This window comes from Tamandua tetradactyla, chromosome 4 (assembly GCF_023851605.1).
Source record: "Tamandua tetradactyla isolate mTamTet1 chromosome 4, mTamTet1.pri, whole genome shotgun sequence".
NCBI classification, from domain to species: Eukaryota; Metazoa; Chordata; class Mammalia; order Pilosa; family Myrmecophagidae; genus Tamandua; species Tamandua tetradactyla.
This window is the reverse complement of record NC_135330.1, coordinates 3356968-3372679: the sequence shown is the minus strand read 5'-3', so window position 1 is coordinate 3372679 and position 15712 is coordinate 3356968. Positions and strand designations below refer to the sequence as shown.

General features: G+C 54.2%; 1 protein-coding gene across 1 annotated transcript; it reads right to left on the bottom strand.

Annotated features, from left to right (window-relative positions):
* Positions 1–10898: 10898 nt before the first annotated feature.
* LINGO4 (leucine rich repeat and Ig domain containing 4) lies at positions 10899–15460 on the bottom strand. The gene is given in 3 exon segments (XM_077155672.1): positions 10899–12718; positions 15278–15352; positions 15354–15460. Coding segments are annotated over 3 exon segments (1986 nt in total). The 3' UTR covers positions 10899–10914.
* Between the last annotated feature and the right edge of the window lie 252 nt (positions 15461–15712).

Below are 15712 nucleotides of genomic sequence, written 5' to 3'. Positions count from 1 at the left end.
AGTGACTGTCGGAGAGTCGTGTGAGCACTCCCCGACCGCAACCGGCAGACGTGTCCAGGGGTTGCAGGTCACTCTCCCGAGGGACGCCTCGGGATTGGGGGACCTCCGGGGACGCCTGGAGGCTTCCTACAGGGCCGACTCTGATTCTGACTGGGGGAGACTCGATCAAAGTCATCAGGCCGGTCTGAGCTGTGTCTCTGAAACTGTGTAAACATGGTGTGCCGGCTCTGTGTGTGTCTGTCTGTATTTGTGTGTTAGGAATTGTTTTTGTTTTACCAAAGATGGGTCAGGGAACGTCGACTCCACTTTCTCTGACCTTAAGACACTGGTCTGAGGTCAGGAAAAGAGGTCAGAATCTATCTCTTATTGTAAAAAAGGCAAATGGCAGACCTTCTACTCGGCCGAGTGGCCCTCTTTTAACGTGGAATGGCCTCGTGAAGGAGCTTTTCATCTACCCTTGATTTGGGCCGTCAAGTCAGTCGTCTTCTGCCCTGACCTGTATGGCCACCTGGACCAGCAGTCCTACATCATGGTTTGGCAGGACCTGTGTGAAAACCCACCTCCATGGGTAAAGCCGTTTCTTACTCCTCTTGGTCAACATGACTCTCCCTCTGTACTTCCAATCAAGGAGCCGGGTCCTTCTCAAGCTCCGAAACTCTATCCTTCCTTACCTCCTGCAGTCCTACCGGAATCCCAATTGGATCTACTCCTCTTCGACGCAGGTCCTTCTTCCCCTCCTCCCTACCCTTCAGCTCCGGTACAGGACCCCCCTTCTCTCAGCTCACCTTCTCCCTCCTCTAGTTCCCTCTCTCCGCCCTCTTCCATTCCCTCTCCGCAGGTTCACCAAGAGACGATCCCAGATGAACCAGGACCGGCACATAGTACACGAAGCAGACGAGCACAAAGCCCATCTGATGTAGCGGTCACTCTCCCCCTCAGACCGTACGGGCCTCCAGTGGATGATGGACACGGGGGAGAAATGCCCGCTCTACAATACTGGCCCTTTTCCTCCTCTGACTTATATAACTGGAAAAATAATAACCCTCCTTTTTCCGAGGCTCCCACTAGGCTGACTGGATTGGTGGAGTCCCTTATGTTCTCTCACCAGCCCACTTGGGATGATTGTCAACAACTCCTGGGGACTCTCTTCACCACGGAGGAGCGAGATCGGATCCTACTGGAAGCCAGGAAGCAAGTTCCTGGACAAGACGGGAGACCCACCCAACTCCAGCATGTCATCGACGATCGGTTCCCGCTGCGCTGCCCTAACTGGGACCCGAACACCTCTGAAGGTAGGGAGCATCTGTCCATCTATCGCCAGACTCTAGTAGCGGGTCTCCGAGCAGCCGCACGCCGGCCCACCAATTTGGCCAAGGTAAGAGAGGTTATTCAGGGAGCGGACGAATCGCCCTCAGTCTTTTTAGAAAAAACTAATGGAAGCATACCGTAGGTATACTCCCTTTGACCCTCAATCAGAGGATCAAAGAGCCTCAGTGGCCATGGCCTTTATCGGCCAATCAGCTCCAGACATTAGACGCAAGCTGCAGCGCTTAGACGGGTTGCAGGACCTAGCCTTGTAAGATTTAGTCAAAGAAGCTAAAAAAAAGTGTTTTATAAGAGAGAAACAGAGGAGGAAAAAGAACAAAGGAGAGAGAGAGAGAGAGAGGAAAAAATTAGTAAGAAAAAAAAAATAATACAGCTAATTAAGGACCAAATTAATTCTGCCCCAAGCAGGCCCATTCAAGTGCGTTATCACCGGCTTCATCTCGCTAACCAAGGTATGAAACCAAAATATCTGACTGCTACCCACCCTCTCGGGTAAGAATCCCCCCTCCTACGGGAGCAGCATACAACTCGAAAATATGCTTCTAGCTTATGCTATGATTGGTACCGCTGGGTGCAAGGCAAAGCACTGCAAAGGAGGGCCAAAACAATTAAAGGCCATTTTCGAGCTCCTTGAGAAGTATGCCTCATCTTGCATAGAGGTTCACTCTGCAAAAATTCCTCTCCCCAGAAAAACAGAGCCACAAACAACCTGGGGGATGAGGCCTCTACTTCCCCCAGCAAAGGTTAATGCCAAAAGAATGCTGGATCAGCATTCTTCCTCCATCCTTTTAAAAAAAAAAACAAAGGGAGGAGATGTTGGGGACAATTAAAATAGCATGTATAAAATCCACCCTCAGCGATGCCGGAAACATGCAACATGGCCGCCAGGGCTGAAACAAAGAACTAGCCATTGTCCACTGTGCTAGCCACCAAAGAGGCTCGGACCCAGTAACCATGGGTAATAGGCGAGCAGATAAAGAAGCAAAAGCGGTAGCATTAAGGGACCCTATAAACTTGGTCCTAATAACCAAAGAAAACCAGCAACCCCCTGAGACACTATCTGAGGTTACACCCCAAGGAGAGTCGGAAGCCCTAGCTTACATACAGCAGGTCCACCAGCTCACTCACCTGGGGACAGGGAAACTACAAGCAGCTCCTGCAAGACCAGAGGGAATTGTACCCTCTGGCAGCCTCAAAAAGGAAAGAACTGGCAGATTGCGTAGCCAGAGAGTGTCAGGCGTGTCAAATCATAAACGCCTACCCCACCAAAGCTCCTAACGAAAAAAAAGACTAAGGGGAACTCGACCTGGGCAGTTCTGGGAAGTCGACTTTACTGAAATTAAACCTGCAAAATATGGACTTAAATACTTACTAGTTTTTATAGACACCTTTTCAGGATGGGTTGAAGCCTACCCAACTAAGAGAGAAACGGCCCAGGTTGTAGTCAAGAAGATTATGGAAAAATTTTTCCCCGGTTCGGTCTACCAAAGGTAATAGGGTCAGATAACGGATCCGCATTTGTAGCCCAGGTAAGTCAGGGTGTGGCCAGGATATTGGGGATTGATTGGAAATTGCATTGCGCATACAGACCCCAAAGCTCAGGACAGGTAGAAAGAATGAGCAGGACAATTAAAGAGACCCTAACCAAATTAGCTATAGAGACTGGCTTGAAAGATTGGACCATGCTCCTGCCTTATGCCCTATTCAGGGCCCGGAATACCCCCTCTGCTCTCTTGTGTCATCTAACCCCTTATAAAATCTTATATGGAGTGCCACCTCCAGTCAAAGACATGTCCTCCATTCTAGAGATTAATAGTTCCCTCCATACCCCCTTGCTTGACAGGCTGCGAGCCTTGGAAAAAGCCCAGCGGTTCCTGTGGCGGCAGCTGTCCACCTCCTACCAGCCAGGAGATAACAGAACTCCGCATCAATATCAGGTGGGAGACTTCGTCTACGTCCACCGCCACCAGGTACAGACTCTTGAACCTCGCTGGAAAGGACCATATCAGGTACTCTTGACCACCCCCACCGCAGTCAAGGTCGATGGCATCACATCCTGGATCCATGCGTCTCATCTCAAACCTGCGCCTTTGCCCTCTGAGTCCCAGTAAAAACTGGAAAGAACTGACAATCCTCTCAAGCTGCGGGTTCATAGGGTTACTACTCCTTCTCCTCCTTCCCCCACGGGAACCCAATTCCAACCCGCATAAGCCTTGGAAATGGACAATAACCAGATGGGATGATGGGAAGACTATAAAAGCTTGGGAGGGAGCAGGGGAGCCTTCTTTTCTCGTGACCCCTTGTAATCTTACCACTCTGGGGAACGAGCCCTGTTGCGACCTGACCCCCATCTACCTATGTCCCGCATCCAATCAGGGAAAAAGTTACTGTAACAGCCCAGGACACTATTACGCCTTGTGACTGGGACAGCGACCATAAACACACCCTGTCTGAGGTTACGGGACAAGGAACTTGTATAGGTAACCCTCCTCCCCACGTTAAAATCTTATGTGCCACCATTAATCAAACCCAAGATAATGATAAATTCCTTCAACCTCCCCCAGGTTTAAAGTGGGCATGTAACACTGGAATTACCCCTTGTGTATCTACAAAGGTTTTTAACAACTCTGTCAACTATTGTGTGTTGGTTTCTATATACCCCCGAATTCTCTATCATTCAGGGACAGAATTAGAAACTATACTATTCTATTAAGCCAAACCAGATACAGAAGGGAACCAATCTCAATAACCCTGGCAGTTCTTATGGGGGTAACCACCGCTGCCGGTATAGGCACAGGGACTGCTGCCATTGTACATAGCAATCAACAAACCAGTCAATTACAGGCTGCGATAGATCAAGACTTAAACGAAATAGAGAGATCTGTCTCAGCCCTTCAGAACTCTCTAACCTCCCTTTCAGAAGTAGTTCTGCAAAATAGGCGAGGACTTGACTTACTTTTCCTTAAAGAGGGGGGACTATGTGCAGCTTTAAAAGAACAGTGCTGTTTCTATGCGGATCACTCTGGTGTTGTTAAAGAGTCCATGACAAAACTCAGAGAGCGCCTTCGTGAAAGACAAAAAGAACGAGAGGCGCAACAGGGGTGGTTTGAATCTTGGTTTACTAAGTCCCCCTGGTTGACAACGCTATTATCTGCTCTCGCTGGGCCTTTAATTGTGTTACTTTTAATAATAACTATAGAACCATATATTCTAAATAGAATTATACAGTTTTTACAAAGGCAGATTGGAAATGTCAAATTAATGCTCATCAGACAACAGTACTCAGTATTAAATAACCCAGAAAATCTCTAAGATTAGAGATATGTACAAAAAGGAGTGGGGAATGTAAAGAAGGATTTTATAAAACTTAACAGTAGCTAACTTTTCTTATGTAAAGAAGGATTGTAAAGAAAAGAGTTATGGGCCCCATCAGGCTAAGAAAAACAACCCGGAACTTCCCAGGGGCGGTTATCTGCTGCCTTTGTTATGCAAGGTTTTCTGCTGCCTTGGTTATGCAAGGTTGTAACTGCCGGAGGAAGTTTATCTAAGAATGCAACTGAGAAGGTTGAGTAAGGGAGTTTTGCACGAGACAGCTGCTGCTTGCATGAAGCAGCTCCCATGACTCATGCGCGAAAAATGTTTGTTATCTGCTTCTTGCAAAATGTTTGTTATCTGCTTCTTGCAAAATGTTTGTTATCTACTTCCTGCATAAAGCAGAACCTGTAACTCATGTTCAACCCTCAAACCTCACCCCCTTATCCTGGCCCTCAAAAAGCTTCCCAAAACCCAGGCTCGGGGCTCTCTGTTCCTGCGTGTTCAGTGAGCCCCACGCATGTGTGGTAAATTAACCCCTTGCATGTTGCATGAGAGAACGTCTCTTGGAGTCCTCCTTTGCGTGGCAAAACTCTCGAATTCTTACACTATTACACATACATATTATGCATACAATTTTGCAACTTCCTTTTATGTATCTTAGAACTCTTTCCATGGCAGCACATTTGTCTCGTAGATACCTGAGGGGTATATAAAGATGCATTTAAGCAGTCCTCTAACATATTGATATGCAATCATTTCATTTCGCTGGTATATGATTTCATCTGTATGATAAATACACATATATGAGGTCAAAAAGGTGTTTTTTTTTAATTTGGTGATACAATTTTGCAAATCGCCTTCCTTCCACTGAAATTGTTCTCATTTTTGTTCCCGCCAGCAATGTTTGAAAGGATTTTGGTAAGCCTGGTATTGGCAGATGCCACAGAAGTTTTACTGATTTTTCTCTCCCATTAGCAGTGTTTAAAAATGACCCGTTTAGAGCCGAGAGGCTACATGTAAGCTTCAGTTAGACTTTGCTACCTAACATAATTTACCAAACCCCAACCAAAACCATTACAGCCAATCCTAAAGAACACCTCGGGCGTCATACAAAAGGTTCCATTGCTAGGGTAAGTTTCCAGAAACCTACGACCTCCAGATGGTTCCCTGGTCCAGATAAGCCCTGAAATCTAGCCCAGCCTCTCCAGAACATCAGATAATTCATCTCCCTACCACACGTTAGTGACAGCCCCTTTCAACATGGACAAGTTAAAATGGCCATAGCCCATTTTAATCCCCTAAAGAGAGGGAGTAAAAAGATCAAAGGTGATGGTGGAGTTATACAGAGAAGGTAGGGTTTAACAAACAAATATGATTGCTGAATCATTAAGTTGATATCTCTTCTAGTCTCCAGAACCTTAGAACAGCTAGAAGGAAACACCTAAAAATTGTGGAATTGTAACCCATAACAAACTCTGAGATCTGTTCTACAGCTAATTGTTGTGCTGTGCTTTGAAATTTATTGCTTTTTTGTCTACTTGTTATTTTTCACAGAAAAGAAAAAGTCGATTGTGATGCTAAAAAAATATTCATTCCTTCTAGCCTCCTATATTCTGGAACAGCTAGAAGAAAAAACCTGAGAGGATCGTATGGTAGCTCATGACAGATTCTGGAATCTGTCCTGTAACTACTTGTTGAAGAGTGCTTTGAAAACTATTGCTTTTTTGTTTCTTTGCTCTGTATGTATGTTATATTATACAATAAAAAAGAAAACAAAAACAAACCAAAAATGACCTGTTAACACCCTTGTACATTATGTTATCAAACTTTTTAATTTTGACAATCTGGTATCTTGTAATTTAAGTTTTCATTTCTAAGTAAGGCCAATCATTCCTTAACTGTGTTTAAGTGGGAATTGCAAAATATTTGCTTTATCCTTTGTTCATATTTTTATTGATAATTGATTGAGTTTTTTTCTTATATTTTTGCTCTTAGCCCACATATGAATTAAAAATATCTTGCTCTTTTCCCAGTTTGTCATTTGTCTTTTAACTCTGGTTTTGTTTTGCTATACAAAACATTGTCTCATTTCTGTCTTGCCCGTTTTGGTCAAGCAAGCTTTCTCAGTCCCATGATGCAGGGTTCCGGCTCATCCCGGAAGTCCTGCCCCACATCCCTGCGGGATTGTTATCCATGAAGAGTCCAGTGGAGCACCCAAAGTTCTCTCCGCTTAAGTGAGACCACGTCTAAAATGGAAGAGAGGGTGGGTGGGGCCAGGATGGCATGTCCTCAGGGAGGCCCCGCCAGGAGTGGGCAGGGCAGAAAAGTGGGCAGAGCCAAACTCTCCTTGAATCTAAAGCAGTTCACAGATTGCTGAGGCTGCTGGGGAAGCCCTGAGCAGCTTCTCTCTAATCTACGAGGCTGTTGAGGTTAGAAAAGGAATGAGGAAATCTGGAACTTCCGCTATTTAACCAGAAGAAAATCTTTGCAGGAAACCAGGCATTTCAGTTTAGTTTACCTGGGGGTATGATACCGATTCTGGGAATTTCTGCTCCTTTATACTGGTCTCTGAAGCAGAGGCAGTAAGGACTTTGGGAGAGGGGAAGAGACTGAGAGAAGGGAATGAAGACAACGAAACCCCTCAACTTCCTGAATGGGTTGGCTGCTTTAGTTACCATAGATAAGGATTCAGCAACTCAGTCCAGGTCCCACTGAAGAGTTATTTAGAGAGCTGGTGGGGTAGAAGATGACCTTCAGCTTTCACTTATCTCACAAGTCAGGTCCTGGAGTGAGAGGCCTTGGGGACCGGGTTATAGGGGCCCCTAGTGACTATAGCAGGGCGGTGGAGAGGCTGGGGGCTTTCAGTTAGACAGCTCTGGGCCGAAGGCAGCTCTCTCACTAACTAGCTCTGGGTCGAAGGCACCTCCCTCATGAATTAGCTCTGGGCACCCCAGCTAATGAACCTAACAACCTTGAGATGCCTCCCTACCTTGTAGAGGCAGAATGGGATTAAACAAGAAAGCACATTTAAAAGCTGCTGACTTAAGACTAAGTCTTCAACAAGGTATTTCTATTCCTCCCTTCTGTCCACCATCGTCCCACCCTGGGCAGAGAGCTCACCCTCATCCCGATAGCTCTCCGTGTGCGCGAGGCCCACGGAAGTGCACACATGCCACACTCACACACGCCCTTAGCTGCCTTCACATACTTATCGCACGCACCCACAGCCTGTCCTGCAGGAAATGACCCGAGGGCGGTCTTCCTGGATGGTAAGTGTGGCATGGGTTCAGGCGTCAGCTTGGCCGGGTGATGGTGCCCAGTTGCCTGGTCAACAAAGCACTGGCCAAGCTGTCACTGTGGGGACATTTCGTGGACTTAAATCATGGTCACGTTGGTTGCATCTATGGCTGATGACATCTGTCGGCTAAGGGGAGCTTCTTCTGCAGTGAGTGACATTTAATCTAATCACCCAAAGGCTCTTAAGGGGACCTCAGAAGAGAGGCTGTCTTTCTCCGCTTCAGTCAGCCTCTCCTGGGGAGCTGGTTGAGGACCTCGTTGGAGCTGCCAGCTCGCAGCCTGCTCTGCAGGTCCCAAAGTCTTGCGACCTCATGGATTCTATAAATCTCACATTCACAGGTGTCTCCTGTTGTTTCCCTGAACACCCTGATGACCCAGTAAGGTACAAGGCGGGCTTGCTGATGACTGGACAGGCTGTGAAACTGTTCACCGCAGTAACCTCAGTACATCCACCTGCTTTGCCAGCGAAGCTTGGGAAAGGCTGTGAAAGGAGAAGAAGGGGGGTAAATGCCGCAGACACCTCCCAGAGCTGAGTGTGCTTCTTGGGGGGCGGGAGGGTATTTTGCTCACCTCTGCCAGGAAGACCCCATCTCTGCGCAGGGTAGAGCGGGTATAACTCTGCTGTCCAGTAGGAGCCTGCTGGCCACACGCCGCCCACTTCAAAGGAGACTCGTGTTACCAAGGAGCGGAACCTCGAATTTACTTAATCTAAATTTAAAAAAACCTGAGACTTGTTTCAGTTACTGGAAAACTTTTAAGTATGTTCGGACAACTTGAGTATCCAACTCTACTTGTCCAATAGTAAATTTTATGAAAGGCACATACAGATCTGGTGTTTCTGGTAAAAATTTAGTGACTGAATTGAGAGGTGCTGGGAGAGTAAAATATACACCGCCTTTCAAAGACTTAGCATGACAAAAAAGAATAGAGTAGTTCATTAATGATTTTTCTAATGATTACATGCTGAAATGTTACATTTGGATGGATTGGGTTAAATAAAATATTAACATCTCCTTCTTCCTGTTTCTTCTTACTTTTTAAAAAACATAGCTACTTGAAAATTTGAAATGACATCCGTGACTCGCATTATATTTCTGCTGGACAATGCTACCTTGAAGACTTTGGAAGCGTGTCCCCGCTTCAGCCCCATGCCGCACGGGCCTCCTGGAGGAGACGGCGGTGCTGCCCTCGCCCTGGCCCGCACTGCAGAGGGACCCCCAGAGACAGCTGCCAGCCCCCTGCCCGTCGGTGCCAACGCACAAGCTGCTGGTGGAGGGTTTAGGAGGGGGCGGGAGGGCCATGCCCAGGGGAAACCTTCCTGGCATCCTACCAGCTGGAGAGGGTAGGTCTCTGGGAAGCCGAGTGAACGCGCGTGCCTGGTGGGGAGGGGGGCTGGAGGCTCAGCGTCACCCCCTTCTCAGGAGCATCCTTGGTTTCCTCCAGCTCCCTCTCCAAGGGGCTGGAGTGTCGCATCCCTCTCTGGTCCCACCCCCATGCCCCCATCCCTGCACCACAAATGAAGTCCAGATTCCTCTCCTCGCGCTGCTCCGAGTAGGGGCTCAGGGGCAGGTGGGAGCTCCCCAGGGTGGAAGGGAAATGAGGACGCCAGGCGAATGCTACCGCAGAGAGAGAAAGGCTCCCCAGGCTGCGTGAGTCTGCTTCTCAGTCCCTTCTCCCGCTCCTCCCTCTTCTTCACGCCTGCCCTCCCGCTGATGCCCGTCCCCTGAGCGCTCAGCCTCTCCCGTTTTCTGGCTCTGCTCTTGGCAGTCAGCCAGCAGCTGCACCTCTGGCTCCACCTCACATCTGGGTCTCAGCTTCCCGGCGGCGCTGCCCTGGACACAGAGGGAGGGCAGCTGCGGAAGGGGAGTGGAAATGAACCCGACGGGCAGTTCCCGCTGCTCCCCTCTCCCCTCTCTACTTCTCACTCCAGCTTGCTGCACCTCATTTCTCCGCCCCTCGCTCCTGCTGTGTGCTGGGGCCTCTCCTTTCACAGCGGCCAATTCTTGCTGCTGTTAGTCATTTTCTAGGAGTTTCTTTCTTGCTTTTCTCCAAGCGCCCTAGGGAGCTCTGATATGGGAATGAGAGGGAAACCCTATCAATGCATGAGAAGGCAAAGGAGCAGGGTATCCTGCGTTGGGATTTCCACAGAGGGATCCCGTGCAAGGCCAAAGGGTGGGGGAAGGCTGGAGACTGGGCTCGCAGCTGGGGGAGCCGTTCACGCCAGGCTCAGCAGACCTTTTTCCGTAAACCTGTTTGTGAGGCTGCTGCAGATGGAGGCAGAAGAGCAATCAGGATGCATGCTCGGTGGAAAGGCAGAAGCTTAGGAGAGAGGAGATTTGACAGAAAGAAGGGGTGGAAATAGATGGAAAGAAAACTCGAGATCACGTTTCGTTCTGACTTCTACTGCCACGGCCTTGTGGCGGCAGGTTTAATGGTCTGACAGCAGAGGGCCAGCGTGGAGACTCACGCAGACACAGCGCCTCCCTGCCCCACATCTGCAGTGGGGCCCTTGGCTCGAGTTCTTGCATCCGAGCAGGGAGCAGGGCAGAAGAGAGAGGGAGACAGCCTGGTCGAGGAGAAGAGCAGACACTTCAAGAAGTCAGTGGTATTTCCCAGTGCAACCTCTGAAATCATCTTACAGCGCTGATTGGCAAGTACTATTGGTTATTAAAGCATGTGTGAAGAGCGCTTAGCGGTTGTTCTAACAGCCAGAGCCTGGACGCCTTGGTTAGGTTTCCTGCTTTGTGTGGGGGGGACGAAGTCTCTGTCCTCAGTGTCTGGGTGCCTGTCGGGGAAGAGCGACGAGCTGTCCCCAGAGTGGCAGAGCCCCGGGAGCCGGGCTGCCAGGAGGCAGGTTTGCCGGCAGGAGACGCTGACCGCGCCGCTTGGACTCGGCTCTGGCCGGGCAGCCTCGCTCCTCTCCTCCCCTTTGGCTCCTGAAGCCGGTTCAGCTGGGTGCCCAGCGGGGAGGGGAGGTCAGAAGAGCTTGGCAGTGACCCGGTTACCCCCAGTGTTCTTATCCCCCGAGGGCCGTGGCGCCACAAAGTCAAAGGTCGTGTGGTGTTTGACCCGGCCCTTGCCCTTGCTCCAGAGGGCAATGAGGCTGAAGCAGAGGGCGACGGAGGTGAGGAAGGGGAGAAAGCCGACCGCCAGCACCACGACCACGCCTCTGCCATCCAGGAGGAAAGGTCCGGGGCCCCCCGGCAGCGTGGCGTTGGGGTCGGAGGAGGTGCCGTTTGCTGGGTCACCTTGGATCACCTCCAGCCAGGCCTTTAGGGAGTCATTGCCGGCTGCGTTGCTGACCACACAGACGTAGGTCCCTCGATCCCGCAGCTGCACCGAGCGGATCTCCAGCGTGCCGTCCGCCAGCACCCGGACTCTCCCGGCCCTTCCCAGCCAAGCGCCCCGAGGCCCCGCCCAGGACACGGTGGGAACCGGGACCCCCTCCCCGGAGCAGGAGAAAACAGCACGCCCCCCCTCCTCCGCCAGGACCCAGCGCGGCCCGGACTTCCGGATCAGGGCTGGCGTGCAGGTGAAGTGCCCCGGGGGGAGGATGTCCGAGAAGTCCCTCAGGCTCTTGCCCTGTACGTGCGGGGGCCCGGCGCAGGCAGGGGGAGCCGGGCCAAAGTCCAGACGCCGGCGGAGCCGGAGCAGCCAGAGGAGGCGGCAGTCGCAGGTCAGGGGGTTCCCGGACAGCCTGAGAGTGACCAGCGCGTCCGGAGAAGGGAAGGCGCGCTCCTCCAGCGTCTGCAGTGCGTTGTCCGCCACGTCCAGTCGCTGGAAGGAGGCCGGGCCGTGGAACGCGTCAGCGGCAACGGAGGTGAGGGCCGCCCCCGACAGGCGCAGCTCCTGGAGCCGCACCAGAGCGCTGAGCCCCCGAGCCGGGATGGCCGAGATGGGGTTCTGGGACAGGTCCAGGACCCTGAGGAAGTGCAGGGGCCGCAGTGCCTGGGAGGGCACCGAGCTCAGGTTGCAGCGGGTGACAGCCAGGCTGCTGAGGTTGAGCCCGGCCAGGCTCCCAGGCTCCAGGAGTGCCAGGGCCGGCCAGCGGTGGATCTCCAGCTCTCTCAGCCGCCCCACGCCCCGCAGCGCCCCGGCCGGCAGCCTCCCGATGTCCAGGTCCCGGAGCCGTAGGGCCACGAGCCCAGGCAGCCGTGCGAGGGCCGCGCCAGGCACCGCGCTGAGGTTGCAGCGCTCCAGTGTGAGGCTGCCCAGCTGCCCCAGCCCCACGAAGGCGCCCGGGGCCACGAACACCAGCTGGTTGTCCCCCACCTCCAGCTGCCGGAGGCTGCTCAGCGTCCCGAAGGTGCCGTCGAGGAAGAGGACGATCTGGTTGAGGCGGAGGTCCAGCAGTGTGAGGGCGGGCAGGCCCGAGAAGGCCCCCGGCCCCAGGACGCGCAGGCGGTTGCCCTGCAGCCGGAGGACCAGCAGGCTGTGCAGGCCGAGGAAGGCTCCGGGCTCGAGCGCAGACAGCTGGTTGTAGCTGAGGTCCAGCTCCCGCAGCAGGCCCAGGCGGGACAGCGCGCCCCGCTGCAGCCCCCACAGGCGGTTCCCACTCAGGTCCAGCACCTCGGTGTCCGGCGGGAGCCCCCCAGGCACGGCCTGCAGCCGCCTGTGGGCACACAACACGGCCCGGGGCTGGGGCCCGCAGTCACACGCCGCCGGGCAGCCGCTGCAGCTCAGCCCCGGCAGCGCCAGCAGGACCAGCAGGCCGAGGAGGGGGCCCCACCGTGGCCGGGTGGGCTCCGGAGTTGTGGCCACATCCATCCTCTGTTCGGTCCTGGAAGAGAGGATGGCACAGCCCTTTGGGGAGGGGGCTCCGGGTAGCCGGAGCTCTGGGCTTCCCTGGCCCTCCTGCAAGGAAGGTGAGCCTGGCCTCTCTGTGATCACGTCCCCGAGCCTCCTGTGGCTACCCTCGGGGGCGCCTCTGTCCCTCTCCCCTCCCAGCCGCGGGTCGCGGCCCAAAGGACCTCCCAGGTGAAGGGCTGTGGGCAAGCCTCATTTCTGCAGGGAAAGCGGTATGCGGGCAAAGGAAGGAAGCGGCAGGGAAGTGACTTGAGGCTCCGTGCAATGCGCTTGCCCCGTGTCTGTGGGACTCAGGGTGATCCAGGTCCCATCTCCCTGATGCCTGCTCTCCCCAGCTCGGCTCCGTCCTCCTGCGTCCCCTTTGCCTCCCGCCACATTCAGTGTGCAGCTGGGATGCTGCATTGCCGCGTCTGCCCATGGCTTTGCCTCAGGCTTGGGTGGACCCTGACCTTGGCCAGGAGTCCCTTCTTGGTGGGAGAGGCCCCCACCTCGACTGCCGTTCCAGCCTGGGGAGCTGCACACCAGAGCTCTGCCTTCCGCCTCCACCTCCACCCAGTGCCCCTCCTCCCGGGGCCAGCAGGAGCCGGTCCCCCCGGGGATGAGCCACAGTGCAGGTTGTGGGCAAGGGCTGGGGAGGTGGGGGCGGAGGTCCCTCTCAAGAGCCCTGAAGTCATAGCCCCAAGAGCAGCCCCTGCTCTCAGGTAAATGAAGGGTGGACTGCGTGAGGGACCCAAGGCTTCCAAAGCTCTGAGTTTTATTGCTCGGCCTTGGTGTCCAGCTGCTCTCAGGCCCCTCACTGGTGGTGTTTGGATTCAAGCCCAGTGTGTGCGCCGGTGGGAGCTCTCCTGGCCTGAGCTGCCCGGGCAAGACATAGGAGAGTTTGGGTGCTGGGGACCCATAGGTGAGCAGAGGCCAGCGGCTGGGCAGTGGGGAGGAAGGAGCCCTCGGCCACCTGCGGACCAGGCTCCCGGGCAGTACTAGGGAGAGGGGGACGCCTGGATGCTGGCTTGGGTCATACAGAAGCAGGTGTCCCCAGCTTGGCAAGGCCTGCCCCGCGCCGGTGGAGACCACAGGGGAGGACATGCTGCAATGGGCAAGTGATGGCTGAGGAGCCAGGGGAGACCTGTCCTCGGCTGCAGGTCTGAGCGCCCCGGGTGGGCCCCACGGCACCAGATGTCCCGGCCCCAGAGCCCGGTTTCCACCACGTGCCCTGCTTTCTCCACAGACCTCAGCAGCGACAACTTGAGAGATGCCTTACTTCCCCTTTCCTTCCCACTCTACGCCCTCTAAAGGAGGGTCTGGCAGCATTTTGAGCCTCTTCAGAGGACTGTGCAGTTGGGACACTGAAGGAGGGCGAGGGAGCAGTAAGAGGAAAGCAGGACAGAGCCCATCCAGGGGAAGCGTTCAGAGGCCCCTGAGTGAGGAGGGGCGGGTGGGGACAGGCCGCCAGCCACACTCCCTCCTGCCCTGTCCCAGCTCACCAGTATCCTCGGCTTGCTTAGATTTCCCCTGGGAGAGCACTGTCGCGGCCCCCTCCTTCTGCCTGTGCCTGTTCTGGGAAGTCCACCTGACAGCTAGCTCTTCGTCACTGCTGCTGCAGTTCCTGCTCATCCTTTTCCCTCTGCATTCAGCAGAGGTGCAGTGAAGCATGTAACCCAGCTTCCCTCCTGCTCCTCCCCAAGCTTCCTCTTAGGCCTTAAAGCCTGCGAGACTGGGGGCCAGGGGCTGGGGGCCAGGGGCTAGGGGATGAGGGGCTGGAGGCCAGGGGATGGGGGATGAGGGGCTGGGGGCCAGGGGCTGGGGGATGAGGGGCTGGAGGCCAGGGGATGGGGGATGAGGGGCTGGAGGCCAGGGGATGGGGGATGAGGGGCTGGGGGCCAGGGGCTGGGGGATGAGGGGCTGGGGGATGAGGGGCTGGGGGCCAGGGGCTGGGGGCCAGGGGCAGGGGGTGAGGGGCTGGGGGCCAGGGGCTGGGGGGCCAGGGGATGGGGGATGAAGGGCTGGGGGCCAGGGGCTGGGGGGCCAGGGGTCAATCCTTTCCTTTCTTTTGATGGTGGCTAATTTAATCACAAACTTTCTTTGCCAATCTCCATGGCTACAGGCCTGGATTCCAGCCACTTTGCAGGAGGAGATGCATGTCAGAACCACTTCTACTGAAGTGGGGTGGGGCGTTATGCCTCAAGAAATAGGGGTCTCTCTTCGTGGTGCCAGACTTGAACGTGGGCACCCTTGTTAAAGAAGGCCTGGCTGGGGCTGAGGACTCGGGAGGCGTGCGGAGAGGGACTTGTTGGGGGAAAGATTTCTGGATCATCCACTCTGGCCGTGAGGGGCCCTGGGGAGGCGGGGGCAGAAGGAAGAGAAGGGAGGTCGCCTGGAAGCCCTGCATGTGTTCAGGGGTGCCTGGGAGTCAGGATTAATGGGGGGCTCGGAGAGGGGCCCGTGCTGGCAGGAAGGGACCTGGATCTGGCTTTACCTCTGAGAATGTCACGGAAAAGGGCAGCCGTGGCTCTGGGACAGGGCTGGGGGCACTTACCGGAAAAGCAGGAGGGCGGCATCCAGCCGGGCACCACGTCTGTCGGGGGCTGGGGGCCCTGGTCCATTCGGCCGCACCTCGGGGCCCTGTGCCTGCTCCGGGTGCCCGCTGCCCGCTGCCCGCCCGCCTGCTGCTGCGGACACTGCTGCCAAGACTGAGGTAGAGAAAAGAGCCAGAAAGCATTTCTTCTTTTTTTTTTTCTCTCCCTCTTTTTAAACCAAGCGAGAATGAGTCTGCAGCAACCCTGTTGGTGCAAAATAAATAAATAAAGCAAATAGGGAGGGCTGCAGCAACTCCCACTAAGGGGTGGCTCCGGTGCCAGGGGAGGGGCTGGGCAATGGAGGTAGCTGGGAAGCTCGAGAGGACCTCCCTGACAGCTGGGGAGCCCCAGGGCTAAGCACAGAGGATGTCTCTGGATCAGTCTCCCAGTTGCAG